Below are 17,064 nucleotides of genomic sequence, written 5' to 3' on the forward strand. Positions count from 1 at the left end.
AGACCAAAGTTCAACCTGACCACAGGAAGGTGGCCAGAGCCCCCACAATCCCAAACCCCCAGTCCTACAGGCGCCCTGCAGACCACGACACTTTCCCACAAGTCGGCCTGGAGCAGACGGAGGGCCGTCATCAACGGGTGCCTCCTTGCCTTGGCACCCACGGATCTGTCCATCTTCTCTCTGGCCACTTAGAGAGCTTTAGCCGAAGGACCCTCCAGCATGCCCCCGGCTGGGATGGGTGCTTCTACTCTGGGTGATTCTCGGGGAGCTCCCAGGCTGCTGTGGGGCGCAAGGGCTGGCTCCTCCCCGGCTGAGCAGCACCTGTGTCTTCAGACGCACTCTTGACAACACACCTCGGTTGCTTCCGACTCTGGGCTGCTGTGGACAGGGGGCGCATTCCTGCTTCCTCTATGGGCACCACTACTCCTAAGGCAGGAGCCGCCCCTCGTACAGTCCACGCACACAGTGTGCCCGCGAGCTTCCAGAGTGCTTGGCCTTCACCACAGCCCACCACCTCCAAACCAACTCTGAACCCTCAGCTGTCCCCCAGTGTCATCTGCCCAGCTCGGAGCACCATTGAGCCATGTCCGGGCTCCAGGACTGCCTGCTCTAGACCTTTCTTTAAACGAGACCGTGTAGCTGGGTCTATGTGGCTCGCGCTCACCCGCTTCCAGGCTTGACGAGCTTTCAGCACCTCTTGGTTCCCGTGTATGGGTGGCCATGATCATTACCCACTCGTTGACTGGAGGACATGCTCCTTGTCTCCGTGGGCATGCCAGGGATCACTTCTTTGGCACCGACTCTGAGACAGCAACCCCAGGTCCTGCGGTTGGGCATGGTCACTCCCTTCCTGAATGGTTGTGCCAATTTCAATTCCCACCAGCACCGTGCGAGGACCCAGCTCCGGCACGTCCTAGGCATGTTCCCATCCCACTGACTTGTGTCCCAGACATTGCAGGGCGGGAATGTGCGTGTCACTCCCCAGCGCCAAGCTGGCTCCAGGCAGCGTCTGCCGAGTCAGTTGGGCAGCCCCTCGGACACCTTTGGCAGGGTGTCCAGCCCAGGTCCTCACTGCGGATGCCACCTGGTCAGTCCCTGTTCCCCCTGCATGAGGAGCTGGCCCCCGGCATAGTGGCCAGGAGGGAGGTGAGGAGTGGGATTCTGCCCAGCTGCACTGCACAGCTGGCTAATGGGAACCGGGGCGGCCTGAACTCCCGGCCTTCTTCCAAATAAAAACATGCTGGGCATGGACTTGTCCCTCTGTCCTGGGCCCTGTCCTTAGAGGCACTGTGTGGCTGCCCTGCAATGCGCTTCCCTTCCCGGTGGCCGTCCTGTCCTCAGACTGCTCTGATCCTGCCGGCAGGAGGGACGCTGTGGGCCGGCAGGGCTGAGTTCCCAGTAAGCAGAGCGTGGTCAGCATCGTGGCCTGGCCTTGGTAAGCTCTGTGTCCAGCTGAGCCTCAGGGGATGGCTGAAGACAGGCACGTTCAGGTGGTGGACAGGTGCCACCTGGCATGTGGAGTGGTGAGGACAGAGCCTTTCTCAGGGCTGAGGAGTGGGGAGGCCACCTGACCCGTGGGCCCTGGGTCCTTAGGTTCCATGGGAGAGCACATGGAATCCTGAGCACACACCCCAGGGGCCGCGGCAAGAGCAGGGCAGGGGCTGCGCACACAGGGACTGTCACACAGGCAGGATACGCCAATGAGGACGAGGAGCATCGGCAGTGCTCCAGGGGACACGGCGGGCCTGGCAGAGGTGCCTAGCAGCCCAGACAAAGGCACATGGTGCAGAGTGCAGCCCTGGCACCGTAACCATGGCTGGTGCTGTCTGGGGGTCTTACGATAGGGAGAGGGCGTATGTGGGGACAGGGACTGAGCAGCTCGTGTCCTTCATGCTGACGCCTCCCTGGGGCTGTCCCATCCACTCATGGCACATCACCCTGCTGACTGCACAGGATATGGCATCACCCCGGTTCCTCTCCCCACCACAGCCTGGCTGAAGCCATCTGCAAATATGTCCCCAAAGTGCCTGGTACCCCCGTACACAGCTACGACCGGCCAAGGACACCGTCAGCTCGGCCAGCTACTGAGGCTCTCAGGGACTGTCCTCCAGCGCTCTTGCTGACCCTAGGGGTGAGGCTGAAGGATGACGGGAAGTGCAAAGGGTCACCGATGCCGTGACCAACATGAGGACCATGCCAGGCGCCAGCCACTGTAGAGCCAGAACAGAGGCAGGACGCAGGCCCGCACCCGCAGCCACGTGGCCCCCTCCTGCAGCCACCTGACCCCTGCCACAGTCAATGCTGCAGGGTAGGGGAAGGTGACTTGGGAAAAATGACGTTGGGCCGAGTGACTGCCACATGGAAAAGAATTGCCTCTGACCTCAGCTCTGCCACTCACCAGGATCCACTCAGGACGGACAGTGCAGTCACGTGGGAAGGGCCTGGGGTCTGCGGCTGCCTCCCAACCAGGAGACGAAATGACAGTGATGAAGTTAAAATGAAGAGTCTCCTCATCAAAGGACACCTGGTAGCAGAAGCTGCCCACGGGATGGGACCCACGGCCTACATCCCCGGGACTGGGACCGAGCACACGTAAATCACCTTGGTAATGAGAAGATCCGAAGGAAAATGAACCAGAAAAGTGAACTCTAAAAACTGGGCGAAGGGCTTGCAAGTGTTCCACAGACCCGACGCAGGGTCCACGTGGCTCACGGCATCTGGAAACCTCGCGAGTCACTGGCCCTCACAGAGGCATAAGCCGAGAACCACGAGTGATAAAGCTGTGCCCCCCATGCCTGGGCCAGCCTGACCCTGCACCCCTAGGACTTCTCCCCTTCCCATACCTGCCTGGCGACGCCCGAGCCGAAGGTGCGACGGAGACCCACACATGGGCCAGGCACACTTGCCCCTGTCATCTGTTCTCGCTCCGAAATAGCCAGAAACGTGAGAGGCCAAAATGCTAGCAATGGAGACCAGAGAGGAACCCCTGGGGCAGGGCCGAGGGCCCCTCAGACGAGAGATGACCCACTTATGAATCACACAGACGCAGGCAAGAAGCTGGAGATCAGCCACAGCGGACACCCAGCGTCGAGGTAGACACTGGCTACACCCATGCAGAATGCACACTGACTGGCGCTCACACCTGCACCCCCTGCAGCTGTGTCAGGCGTCAACGTGGAGGGCCCAGCCATGCCCGCCTCGGGACAGTGCTTCCCAAGAGAGACCACAGGTCTTGGGGACCTAATGCCCGACCTCTGTGGGGCACTGCATGACCCAAGAGCCCTGTGTTCTGTGGCTTCTCCCAGGAGGATGGGCAGGGAGAGGGGCCAGTTCAAGAGAAATCGAGGCTAAAGGACTTAGACATGGCGGACCAGACAGGGACGTCTGTACCAAACCTACTTTCTTATTTAGCCTTGTTCTGGGTCTACAGGGCTCCAGAAAAGCCCAGGTACCTGGGCTCCTGCTGTGGTCCTACAGTGACCAGCTGGTGACCAGGGAACCCAGAGTGCCCAGGCCTCAGCCTCCACATCTGTAAAATGACAGGGAAGAACACGGGAAGGACAGCAGCTGTCACCTGGCCCTTCCAATGCGGAACATTCTATAGCACCCACAACCCCACCGAGAATGCTGCCCCCTCCCAGATGCCCACAGCAAGCTGCTCCTCAGGGGTGGCCACCTGCAGCCAGCCGAAAGCCGTGTGCTGGGCTCTGGGACTGGTCTGCAGGCGGCGGCCCACGCCGGGTCTCTGCCTCCTGCTCTAGGAATGCTCCCCCTCCCTCTTCACACAGGAGACCAAGGCCCTGAGAGCTGGAAACACTGCCCAGGGCAGAGGGAGCAGCCGGGGCTGGGAGCCGCGATCCTTCCAGGGCCAAAGGCAGAGGTGACCAAGGGACCTATGGAGCCTGGTGCACAGCCAGGCCCTGGTTCAAAAACGGAGGATTCCATGACGGCCGGAGCAGAACCCTAACCACGGCCTGTGTGGCCGTGCAGACACCTGCCCAGGGGCCAGCTGTGTCCCAGAACCTCCTTCCTAGAAGAGGGAGACCACTGCCTTCCAGAAACCAGGACTCAAAGCAAGGCCACGCTAAGGAAGGCCACTGACATGGGATTGAGGCCACTAGGGACCTTTGCTGGCGCCAGGGCCTCGGCCAGAACTAGTGTCCAACAGCGCTCCTAGCACACTGGGCTGCAGGGACAATGAACGAGAGCATGGGGACATGCCCAGCCCAGCCCCGAGGCCTCCCAAGTGCCCTCAGTCCTGGCCACCTCTGTCCCAGCACTGTCCCCACAAGTGCCCTGGCATGGAAGGCCATCATGTGAAACATGGGCATAAGTGAGACCTGTCCAGCGAGTCCTTCAGCTCTGCGCACAGGGGCTGGTGCCCAAGGGCAGAGGCCCCAGAGCCTGCCCTGCATGCCCCCAGCCCACAGCCTCTCCGCCCGGGGGACTTTCAGGTGGAGACTAGGGAAGGGCACATGGCGGACCAGACAGGGACGTCTGGACCAAACCTCCTTTCTTATTTAGGAATCTGAAGCAACATAGGTCTCTGGGCACCTGCTGGGGGTGCCGAAGCCCCTTCTGCCCTGCCCCTGCTGTTGGGTGGAGTCTGCTGGAGCCACTGTGCACTGGGGCCCTGCAGAGTCTGGGGCCCCCAGCTTGACCACAGTGCCTTTGAGCAGGTGGCAGGGGCAGCAGAACTGGGGGCAGGTTCCCTAGAGCCTGGCCCAAGGCAGCTCGGGAGGCTAGGAGGGTGGGATGTGACTAGAGAGGGAGGCAAGTGGGAAGGACTTGGTCTTGCCACCGACGGCTCTGCCCTGGGTGACACTGTTGTCAGGTCCTGCCAGGTGCCTGATCTCACCTCAACCTCTGAACAGCTCCTGGGAGGGCGGCCATGCAGTGAGGGAAGGAGCAGGGTGACAGTCTGAGGTGCCTGAGGACTGAGGGGGCAGGGCTTGGGCTCAGGAACTGGTTTCCCTACTGGGAAATGGGGCTGAGGACAAATCCCAGGCTCTGATGACCACAGAACCCGAGGACGGAAACAGCCCAGTCCCCTAGCCTGGCCCAGCACACAGGACCACCAGATCGCCCCTGCGCCATCGGGAACCACGGCGCCTGTGTCATGAGCTCTGCACGGTCTGAAGCCAGGAGAAACCGAGGCCCAGGAAGCCAGTGGCCGGGCAGGGGGTGGGGCCGCTCTGCCCAGCCTGCGCCACGGTGTGTGGACTCTGAGCCGCCCACAGCAGTCCCTGAGCCGCCCACAATGACCCCAAGGAAGTGAGGGTCCACAGGGCCTCTGGCGCCCGTCTGGGCATCACCAAGGCTGGACTACTCATGGGTGGGAGCACAGCATGGTCAACTGCAGAGGGCAGAGCCCCTGGGGGGCCCAGCCGAGGCCTTTGGGGCCGGGGAGCCTGCTGCATGGGCTCCCTCCCGAGTCCATAGGCTCTGGGCCGTGGAGGGCCTGGGGCTGCCTGAAACAGTGGCACGTGCTGCCCCACATGGCACCTGATAAAAACGACACACTGGCGGAGGCACAGCGTCCTCACTCAGACCAACCAGGGGACGACAGGCCCTTCCAGATCCAGGGGGAAGACAAAGGATGGCAGAGAGGAGCCTTCCCAGCCCGGCTCTGGGTCAGACCAGCTGAAACCCTCAGCCATCATGGTGGTGGGGTCCCAGGCAGGACTGCCCTCCTCGTCTTTAGTCTCCCTGCGGGTGTAGGGGACGGTGGCCGCTCCTCGCTCACTGGGCTGCGTGTGGCACAGGGGACAGGTGCACAGAAGGTGTTGGGCACAGACACAATACCGAGAGTGTGCCACACGGGGGCTGGTGGTTCTTCCTACACCTGGGAGGGCAGCCTGCGGAACCAGCCTGACGCAGAGCACCAGACTGTCCCCCACCCCTGAGGTCCTCCCCTGGCAGGTGACCTTTGCTGGCTGGTGGCTTTGTCTGAAATCTGGGGCTTCCCTGGAGGAGCCTCAGTCCTTGAGCAGGCTCACAGCGACCCCTGCTGTCCGCCACTGAGAACTGCCTCAAACCATCAGCCAGTGCCACCCAGGAGGACTGGAGAGGGAGCAGGGAGAGGGAAGGGACTGGTTCCCAGGTCTGGGAAACTCCTCCAGGACAATGCAGGGAGGGGACCCTGTAATTATGTTCAGGGGACACTAAGTCCTGGTCTCCTACAATAGACATGGAGCTTGAGATCAAAGAAGTCCTTCCGCCCTCGCCACCCATCTTTGTTCCCCTGGATAAGTGTCACCTAGATGCACTACGGAGCCAAGAGGAACTGTGTTTCCCAGGGACGTTATTTTCTGATCAACACATGCTGTTCTCAGCAGCCTGTGCTGATCTGGCGGGTCTTAAATTGGACTCTTTAAGCAGCAGAAGCAGTGGAGACATGCAGATGCACCGCCACGCCCTCACCATACCCACAACCTCAAGCTCCTTCCACATGCAGGGAAATTATCCTCCAGATCGTGACCCCATCCTGCCAGGCAGGGCACCAGGACCATGGGAGACCAGCTGCCCAGACCAGCTCCAGCCAGCAGAGCCTGGAGGTGAGGGAGGGTGGGCGGGAGCAGGAGTGGATCCCCACCCACAGCGGGCCCCGAGGGCACAGTCACACAGGTCATTCCTTGTCTCCTCTTGCACATGGTCTGCCTTGCCAGACACTAACTGGTGATTCTAGGAACTTTGCTCTCCTATCTTCATGCAGAATGTGACCAACAGAGGCTGAAAGACAGATGCCTGGGAGGAACCCTACATGGTCACATTCATGGTGCAGACCCCAAGCGCTCTTAGACCCCAGCCAAGTCTGGACTCAGGGTGCACAGTGGTCACTCTCGCAGATGGCTCTGCTCTGTGCAGCATGGAGCTAGCTGCTAGATCCCCATAAGACTGGACAGCCGGGTCCTCCTTCCAAATGCGACAGGACCTGGTCTGAAATCCAGACTCCTGTGTGGCATCAGTATGGGCCACCAGCATCCCCTCAGCCCCCACCCACCTGGCCGCTGTCTCCTCCCCGCCTGGCTCTGTGCTAGCAGGAGGCATGTGGTCTGCTGCCTTTCTGGTGGGCATCCTGTGAGGACCCACTGAGCCCAGGGGTCCACTCCCGGCTAGACAGGAGGACGCCTTGAGAGTTCTGGTCAAGAGGCCGGTGTCTGGTGACCCAGCTCCGGGCAAAGCCTCAGCAGAGGTGCCTGGGGTCACCAGTGATGCTGGACCTGCCCCCTGTAGCTGTGGGATGGCCAGGGGGACACTGGCTTGCCCCCCCACCCAGGAGAGCTGTTTTGACTTTTCCGAGGTCACAGGACATGAATCAAGGCACTCCAGAAGATGACCTCTGAACCTCACAGTGCTGGCCTGCAGGGACAGCCCAGTCGGCAGCCGCCCTGCTCAGCTGGCCACGACCCTGCTGCGGAGCCGCTCACCTGAAGAGCTCGCGGATCTCTTTGCGGTCAGCCTGGAAGGGGATGTTCCGCACCAGGATCTTGGATGAGGTCTGCTTCCGGGGAAGCTGCTTCTTCCGGGCAGAGGTCAGGGCTGGTCTGAAGGGGAGGGGAAGGTACAGGTCACCTGGGGCCAACCCTCTAGCTCTCTCCTGGACCTTGTCCTGGGGAAGATGGTCACCATGTTGGAGGAACACTCGAGCTGTCCAGGGCAGAAGCCCCAGGTGAGGGCCTGGGCCCTGTCCATGGCCCTGTGTGCACCACCTCAGAGGCCAAGTCCTGAGTGCTAGTGGGCCTTCCAGGGGCTGCGACCCAGGTGGCACCTACTGCAGCCCCTGCAGAGACCTGAGCCAGAATCCAACAGGGCTGCCGAGCTCCGACCACAGAACCTGCTACTGCAAAAGCTGCAGGTCCCAGGGTCCGTCATGCAGCAAGGATGACCAGTGTACTTCGCCATGCGCCACGCGTGGCAAATGACTCCAGGCCAGACACAGGACTTGGGGCACCTCCAAGGCAGGAGGTTCTAGCAGCAGCGTCCCCAGGATGCAAATCCCACAAACAAACGCCACCCAGGGTCTACAGTGTCTGGGGAACAGGGCTCAACACATCTTAGAATAAAAATGACTGTGAACATCGGCCAGGTTGCAGCAGCTGGCGAGGCTGCCTCGGGCTGGCCCTGGGGATGAGGCACTGGGTGGATGGCCACCCGGCTGGGTGCTCACAGGCAAGGTGCGTGCTGGAAGCGCCACCTGGGGGTATCATGTTGTACTCTACAGGCCAAGTCCCCTACCCATGTAGCAGGTCCCTGGATAAGAACCTGAGGCTCTGGGCTCCAGGTCTGGGTTCCCACGTCCCCCTCAGGAACCCTGCGAGCCTCCTGGGCCCCATCCCAACCCTCCTCTGGCTAAGGAGGCCCAGCACAGGCGTCCACAATAAACGACCAACTTGCTGGAAATCACCAAATAAATGCCTTCCCCAGCTCCAGACTGCTCGCAGCAGTAGGTTTTACACTGGAGGCAGGTGGGTGACACTGACAGATGATAAAGGCTCGCAGGGGCACATGACACGTGCCACCTCCGTTAGGAGCCACAGAGCACGCTGGCTCACTAGGACATATTCCCAGGACGCCTAGGAGCAGACCTCGCACTCTGGACACCTGGGTCGCTGGACCAACCCGTCTGTCTCCACCTGCCACCTGCTGAACTGCTGAGGCCTCTCTGGCACCGCTGTCCAGCCCGAGGAAGGCCACCCCAGAGCACAGAACGGGGAGGGCCACAGCCTCCAGAGGGTTCAGCCAACCTCCAGCGGCGCGTAATCCCTGGGGTTCAAAGAAGGTGCATGAAACATCACCCAAGTCACCAGCACTGCCCCAGCTCAGCAGGGAGCAGGTGTGGCAATGACCGCCATCTCCAATCAGGAAGAACCCTAGAGGGCGGGGGGGGGGGTGGCAGGAGGAAGGGACATGGGACGTGGAAGGGACGTGGGACGTGGAAGGGCTGAGACACCCTCGGGGGGCCAGCTCCAGGGACAGAAAGAACAGGGGCGTCATAGGAAAGGGGAGGTGCTGAAGACTCACTTGGTGGCTCGTTCTGAGATCCGCACTTCCACCTTATGGCCGTCCACGATGTGACCCTGGAGAGGAGACAGCACGGCTCACCCCCATCCGTCCTCAGTACTCACCGTGTCCTTGCCTGTCCCCAAAGCAGGCCGTGGCTAGAGGGTGGGAGACTGCCTGCTCCCTGGCAGAGGGGTGGGGACAGCAGGCACAGAGGGGCCTCCCCAAAATGGCTCAGCAGCTGGCGGCCACAGAGACCCAGGCTCATGATGTCTCTCGTGCCGAGTGGCAACCTGACCTTTACAGCACTCAAGGGCACAGGGCCTATCCGCTCGCTGTGTCCACAGCCCTGAGAACCCAGCCCCAGCGCCTGCACCTGAAGCAGTGCGGCTTTCATCCCTGAAGGCGGAGCTGGCGCCTGAGCAAGACCACCCTGCAAGGCCTCAAGTCTCCCAGGAAACAGCCCACACAGCTCTGTGGACATGATCCCCGGTGGCCAGGTACACACGTGTGCTCACGGCTGGGGCCGAGCAGTGTGCGTCTGTGGGCCACGGAGCCGAGCAGGAACTACGAGAGGAAGAAGGACCTGGGTCTGAGGCGCCGAGTCCAAGGTAAGACAAGGCGGGTGCTCCCTGTCCCAAACAAGGAGCAGGACAAGGGCCAGGAAGTGCTGTTCCGGGTCCCCGGTCCTGGCACGTGGGCTTCAGTGAAGAAGCTGTGGTCACTGCCAGTGAGAGGGGCTCCCCTGGGGGTGGCAGAGATCCCAGGCCATGTGCTCTCTGCGGCCACAGCTCCCTCCTCCTGCCAAGGGTTCCATTTACCCCAGGACTTGGGCCCAGGCAGTGGCACAGGATGTGGATCTGTCCAAACTCTCTCAGCCCCTTCCACCACCTTTGCTCCCACCACCCTGGTCCAGGCTACAGAGCTCTAGTAACCACAGGGTTGCCTACTCCCCTTCTTCTCATCCCATCTGCACACAGTAGCTGGAGACCGTCCTAGAGGACAAACGAGACCCTTCTCCATGTGCTCCAAACCCTCCAGAGTCTTGCTCAGCCTTCAGGTTGGATTCCAGTCCTTTAAGAAGGCCTGTGAACCTAGTCCTGGACACCTCTCACCTCATCTGACCCCACCACACACTCTGCCTACTCTAACCTCAGAGTCCCGGCCACAAGCCATTTGCACTTGCTGTTCTCGGCTCCTACACAGCTTTCCCTCCAGGTCTCTGTGCAGTTGACTTCATGTCAGTAGGGTCAGCTCAACCATCTGCTCCTCAGAGAGGCCCCCTTCGCCCACACGACCTTAGGTAGCCCCACTTCTCAAGTTATTTTTATCCAAGCCTTTTGTGTGTGGTGCTGGGAATTGAACCCAGGGCTTTGTGCATGCGAGGCAAGCACTCTACCAACTGAGCATGTCCCCAGCCCCCGTATCCAAGCTTTTGTCACGATCTGGTCTTTTGTTTTTGTTCATGGCTCCACTGACCGTCTCCCCCCAGAAAGAGGAGGGTCTCTCCGGGCCTAGCCTGGTACCTGTCAGAAACCAGGCCCGCAGGGAAGGAGTGTGAGTGGAATAGATGAAGGACAGTGACCCTGGAGGGTGAGAGGCTGTTCATTCTCTTGGGCGTGGTCCCTGGAGAGGCCAGAAGGATGGGCCAGCAGGACGTGAGTGCCCACGATACCCCAGCAGCAGAGGCCAACAGCCCGAGCCGCCTGCCGAGGCCCCCGTGGACTGTGACTTGGAGTCCCACTTACCTGCAGCTGTTTGAGGGCTCTCTGGGCTTGCTCCGGCTTCCGGTACTCCACAAATCCAAACCCCATGGAAAGCAGCGCCCCTGAAAGAGGGGGAGCCCCCAGCCAGTGGGGCACAGAGTGAGCCCAGGACCTCCACTCCCCCCCGCCGCCCCGGGGCTCCGCTCCTGGCCCGCCATCCGATTAGCCGTCCCACTGAGCCCGCCACCTGAGGCTCAGGACTGTTAATTAACCGATGATTGACGTGAGGATTAACTTCATCATAGAATCCCACCTTCAGGAGGGAGTAGGACTGACAGGGATGACCACCACGGTGACCAGGGGGCCCTCCACCAGGACAGCCCCACCACACCTAGTGCACGGGATGAGCCCACACGCTGTCGGGCACCCAGGGCTGCCTCCTGGCAGGGATTCCGGACCCTCCCATCTGGCTCCAGGTCTCAGATAGAAAGTCCCCCTGGGGAGGGCCAAGAGCCATGGCTCCACTTGGCTCCCCACTCCAAGGTGGGAGGGCAGGAGCGCCAGCAGCCCATCCCAGGGGCGTCTGCTCTGACTGTGTGTCTGTGTGTGTGACACACCATGTGGGGGCAGGGGTCCCAAGGGCACTGAAGTACAAGGTGTCCCACTGCCCCTTGACCTTCTGACACACTCCCTGCGTCTTTGCCCCCCTCCTCCCTGCACTTCACAGGGTGCTTTGTTCTTTGCACACTGCACTCTGTGGGCTGGGGCACTCTGGTGGGTCCCAAAAGGCTGGGACTCCCTGAGCCTGGCTGGCCAGTTCCCACCTCGACCTCTGCTGCACTGAGACCTGTGCCTGCACTGGCATCCAGAGGGCCAGCAACCGAGGGCAGGGCGCTCTAGGGGACGGCAAGAACTGCCCCAATGTGGCTCAGAACCGCGGGGACAGGCAGTGTCCCTGCAGCCTGCACAGAGCGGAAGGCGCGTCCAGCCTGATCTACCTGCTGCACTTCAGGGACGACTCCTCTCCTGGAATCCCCAGGCCTCGACCCTCCTACCACTAATGTGGCACTTAGCTGCCCTTCCTCGTGTCCCAAACTGGTCTGAAGTGCTCAAGAACAGGGACGACAGGGGCAGAGCCGTGGGCCCCTGGGTCTTGCACTGGAGGCCTGACCCAGGTCTCAGAATCTCACTTGAGATCAGCTCTCTGCATCAATAATCAAGTCAATCGAGGTCACTGGGGTGGGCCCTAAGCCAGTGTGACTGGTACCCTTTAAAAGGTGTGTGGGGATGGAACCTAGGACAGGCCTACGCAGGAAAGCCCCCTGTGGGTGCAGGGACGCCATCACAGCCAAGGAGGGCTTGACAGGCCGCCCCTCCCCTCCCAGCCCTCGGAAGGAGCCACTGCTGCCAATGCCTGGCCTTGGGCTTCTGGCCTCCAGAACCCTAAGGCAGGCTGTCTTTGCCGATGAAGGCCCCGGGCGTGGGCCTCTGCTCCAGCAGCCTGAGCAGATGGAGGCAAGGGACTCTAACTTCTATGCCACAGAAGTGTCTGCTAAAACTCTCGGTGGCTGCCCAGCAGGCCACAGTCCAAACCTCTGCCAGGCACAGAAGCCACTTCTCAACGGGGGTCTGCCTCCCTTTCCAGGGCACCTCCCGCCTCAGCCTCGGCCACCAGGCTGCTTGGCCTCCTTGCCTCCAGGCCCCAGTCTGACTTGGAGACCATGGCCCTCATGGTATAGCCTCCTGTGCTGAAGCCACCAGCTCACATGTCCCCCGGCTTCTGTGGGTGCCTAGGGATAGGGACCACATCTCCTCTAGTCTACTGTCCTAGGTGCCCACTGCCTGGTGGCTCAGGGCCTATTGGGAATGAAGGAGCAGCAGACACTGTGGCCACACGCACAGGCACCCAGGACGGTATCGGGCTGACTCACACTGCACCCCACCAATTCTGCACCCACCAATTCTGCAAGGCCAAGGGCTGCTGGGCAGGACTGCATGGCTGTGAAAAGGACAAAGGACCGTCCCTGCTCATGCTCTGAAGACTCAGGGCTGGACAACACATGGGCAGAGGACAACTGCATCAGGACAAGTTCCAGGGCTGACAGAGGGGCCAGGCGGCCTGTGCCTGCCCACTACCTACTGGCCAGAGAGATGCAGGATTACCGACGTGGTGGAATGTTCTAGAAGTTCCACATCGGGGTCATTTCCCTTAGAACTATGGGGTAAGCCCACAATCCATCCTTTTTGCTACGCCTGAGTATTTCCTGGGTTCCAAGGTGTGGGAACAAGAGAGGCCTTGGGTGCTGATGGGTGCTGCAGCTGCCCACCATGCACACAGCTCAGGACCACCTGAGGGCCTGTGAAGGCTCTGACTCAGAGCCTGGGCCAGGGACCTCTCCAACAAGCACGGCCGGGGTCTCCAGGAGAGGAGGGGCTGTTCTGCACAAGCCTGGACCCCCCAGGTGTGGTCTCCCCAGAACCGCGTCCTTCCATGAGAACAGGTACCTGCTTTGTTCTTCTTCCTGGAGACGGAGCAGCTCCTCACGGCCCCCACTTTGGAGAACACCTGGAAAGAGGAACATGCAGCCCCTGCACTTCTAGGCCCTCCCGCCACCTGCGCAGGCGCAGCTCCTTATGGGCTGCACGCCCACCACAGGAACAGGGAGCAGGGGGCATGCAGACTGCCACCAGGTGCTGCTCCAGGTGCGCTGGCCTGTGCCAGGCCTCTACGCCACCCACCCATCCAGTGACCCCGATGGCACATTCAGATGGGTGGCTGAGGGCCTGGGGACCTCGGCTGCCAGCTAGGCTCTAAGCCACCACGCAGCCCTGCCCAACACTGTCCCCCCAAGTTTGCCCTGTGGAGACCTGGGTCACTCTGAGGGGGTGAGTGATGGCCAGTCCCCCAGGCCTCCCGAGGCGGCAGCTAGGCTGGTTCTTGCTCCACTTATAGAAGGAAGAACTGGGGCACGGAGCCGTTGAGGGGTTCGCTGCAGAAGCCGGGTGTCAGTCTGGATACATGGAGCCTACTGACCCCAGGCCTGACCTCACTGCCCTCAGTGCTTAAAGCCAAAATAATTAAAAAACAACAACAACAAAAAAACAAAACAACAACAACAACAATAAAAACCCTCTAAGTCACATCCCACCCTGTATTTCCCTTTCCCTTCTGTCTCCCTGGGGCCCGGCTGGGGACAGCTCCATGTGGCTCTGTCTGCATCTTGAGGACCAAAGACAGGCAGGTGCTCAGTACCGTCCAACAGGCGAGCGACGGGGAGCAGGAGGAGTGGGGACCCCAATGCACACACTCGCAGCAGGCAGGTGCGTCAAGCATGGGACCCTGTACTGCAGGGTCTCACTGTCCCAGTCAGACCGTCAAACCACCCAACAGGAACTTTCTACTCATGTCTCATGACCTAGGCACAGACAGGCTACAGGACTCACCCACTTCAGGAGTGAGGCCAGGATCCAGACCCAAGAGGACTGACCCCAATCACGGCTCTACACTCAGGTGCTGGGACAGGAGTCCTGTGCGCTGGGTGTGCTTCTAATGTGCTGTGTGACCTCAGGACAGTGAAGCAGCCTCTCTGAAGCTCAGTCTCCAATCTGAACTAGATGGTCCTGGCTGGGCCTTCAGCTCCAGGGCCTTTACTCCTGAGGATGCTCTTGAGCTGCTGTTTGCACATCACTGAGAAACGCTGATCCCTGATGTCCCACACCACGCCAGGAGTGACCGTGACACCACAAGGACCACAGCTGGCCCGAGAGACTCAAGGCCACCTGCCTGAGACACTGCTAGCTGCACCTCTAGAGGCCAAGCCAGGCGTGGATGTCGGTGGCTGAGAGGCGGATTGCGGCCCCTCTGATGCTGCCTGCTTAGGCCTGGCCTCTCTGCCGCCATGGCTGACCTAATTGGCCCAGGGACAGTCACGGCAGGAGGCTGACCTGGTGGACATTGCTTAACCCTCCACAGATTTCATAGCTCAAAGGACCTTTTGAAAGGAACAGAACCAATTATCTCCATCCTCTGGCCAACATCCTTTCCAGGACAAGTTCCCAGCTGTGAGCCGGCTTGTCAGCCGTTCCTTAAAGGGAATCTGGGGAGTGTCTGCCCTGTGCCAGGTGCGGTTTGCCAGGGTGGCATGCAGAAGGGCTGGCGTCCCGCCCCTAGTGCTGTGCCTACAGCAGGATGGACGCAGTGCCTGCATCTGCAGATGGGAGCTGCTCACCACCCGCTTCCGCCCTTGCCCGGCACACACTCACTTGCTGCAGTGTCTCCTCCGTGGTACTGAAATTGAGGTTTTTAATGAACAGAGTGCACCCTGGAAGGCTCTCCTCGTCCTCCTCTTCCTCGTCCGCCTCCTCCTCTTCTTCTGACTTGGCTGTGGGGGCCTCTGTTCCTTCCTCCGCTGGCTTCTCACCGTCTGGGGCCTCACCATCAGCCACTGACCCCAACAACAAACAAACAGCCCAGTGAGCCACGTCTGCCCCGCAGAGCCAGGGCCAGAGCACAGGACCTGTTGGACCAAGGGGTAGTGCTCCGTGGGCGCTGCAGGAGGGACTGTGCCAGTTTCAGCAATGAGAGTGCGAGGGGAAACAATGTCCTGTGTCTGCCCTGTTTCATTTTATTACTTTGTGGATACTGGGGATTGAACTCAGGGGTACTCGACCACTGAGCCACATCCCCAACACGTTTTTTTGTATTTCATTTAGAGACAGAGTCTCACTGAATTGCTCAGGGCCTCACTAAGTTGCTGAGGCTGGCTTTGAACTTGAGATCCTCCTGCCTCAGCCTCTCAAGCCACTGGGGTCACAGGCGTGCACCGCCGCACTTGGCTCCTGTCCATTTTAAAGAGAATATGAAACGCAAATCCAAAACTATGAGTCCTAGATAGGACTAGGCCACCCTAACTAGAACTTCAAAATATACTGTTATGGAAAGTATATTCTTGAACCATGAACCTAATCAAGATGTTATTTTTACTTTAAAAAACAGCACCTAGTGAACTTTCAAACTAAACTGCATCTTGAAGCTTTTCAAGAATTACAGAATGGGAAACTCAGAGGATTCTAAAACCCCTTGAAAGTGGGTTTAAAATACCCCTTGATCATACACGCGCCTAAAAAGGGTTTCATCTATATGCGAGGAATTCAGAGTACTTTGTGATTGTGAAAAACAGGAGGGCCCACTACACAGTCACAAACAGGACACTACTAAGGCCACCAGAGGCTGGGATAATATGTCATCATTTAAAACCATGTTGCTGAGGATGCTGAAGGACACGGAAGATGCCTGTGACCTAAAAATCAAGACAATAGAGAAGGCACAGCGTGATCCCAGTCAGATCTGTCCAGTGCTGACGAGAACACCCGTGAGCTCGCGCAGACGCACGCGCAGAAGCAGGGTCAGACTCCAGAACGGCTGCTGGTCACCACAGCACCAGATTCTGGGTGGCTGTCGCCTGGGCCTGTCACCACTGCCCTTCTTGGCAATTGCCAGCTTGTGCCACCTGGGGAGGTCAACTCAGTACAGCTGAGGCTCAGACTTTCCAAGAGAAGTGGAAAGTTCAGAATAACATGGAAAACCCGGTGTGCGATCTTGGCCACCCAATGGCACATGGCTTCCGTACCAGGCAGGAGCTGGTGCCTTCTCTGCTCAGAGACCTCGGCAAAGACTCATGACCCTTCCCCCTCTGTTCTAGGGGCCTGCCTGGTTCCAGGCACTGGGAGCCTCACAGGGATAACTTGAGGAGCCCAGGGTCCTGGGCACAGCCGAGTAGACTCCTCCTGAGGACTGGCCCAGGAGGACCAGCTGGTCGGCTTCTAAGAGCTCAGCGAGATGGTCACAGGCACCGCCCGGGGCATGATGCTAGGGTTTAGTGACAGAGCTGAGATGCAGGCTGGGTTCAGCACCTCAGGAAGGGACACTCAGGAATGGTCCCTCCCCTGGCAGGTCAGCTGCCCTCGACCCCAGCCCAGGAGGGGACTCTGAGGCTGGCTGTTGTCTGCCCCCTGGGCCAGTGCGGCTCGCCTGGCCTGGGCCTCCACCACCTTCCAAAAAGTGGACCAACACCCCTGCCTGACCCTGGGAAGAGCAGCTGGTGGGAGATGAAGGCCAGCCTCCACATGCGCAGTCTTTCCCAACACACAGGCCCAGCCAGTTCCAGGGATGTCCACTCCCTCCCTGAACCTTCAAGCCCACAATGACATTCCTGCCGATGGAACTGCCCCAGAGCCTGGAAGAGCTACAAGAGCGCCTCACAGTCTTTAGAGATCTGCTGAAAAAGAGAGCCTAGAAAGGAGGAGGCGGGGCCTAGAGACAGCAGGGGTGGGGCCTAAAGAGGAGGCGGGACCT

General features: G+C 60.1%; 1 protein-coding gene across 5 annotated transcripts in view; it reads right to left on the minus strand.

The window, feature by feature from the left end:
* The window catches only part of Rbm19 (RNA binding motif protein 19), a 111,360-nt gene that overhangs the window by 62,925 nt on the left and 31,371 nt on the right, over positions 1–17,064 (minus strand). For all 5 annotated transcript variants that reach the window (XM_077108983.1, XM_077108985.1, XM_077108984.1 and 2 more), the window contains exons 17-21: positions 14,973–15,154; positions 13,215–13,275; positions 10,752–10,831; positions 9,025–9,080; positions 7,431–7,547 (exon numbers count right to left, since the gene is read on the minus strand). In XM_077108983.1, the coding sequence (XP_076965098.1) occupies positions 7,431–7,547; positions 9,025–9,080; positions 10,752–10,831; positions 13,215–13,275; positions 14,973–15,154 (496 nt within the window). The remainder of the gene's footprint in view (positions 1–7,430; positions 7,548–9,024; positions 9,081–10,751; positions 10,832–13,214; positions 13,276–14,972; positions 15,155–17,064) is intronic.

Source organism: Callospermophilus lateralis, chromosome 1, assembly GCF_048772815.1.
Source record: "Callospermophilus lateralis isolate mCalLat2 chromosome 1, mCalLat2.hap1, whole genome shotgun sequence".
Lineage (NCBI taxonomy): Eukaryota > Metazoa > Chordata > Mammalia > Rodentia > Sciuridae > Callospermophilus > Callospermophilus lateralis.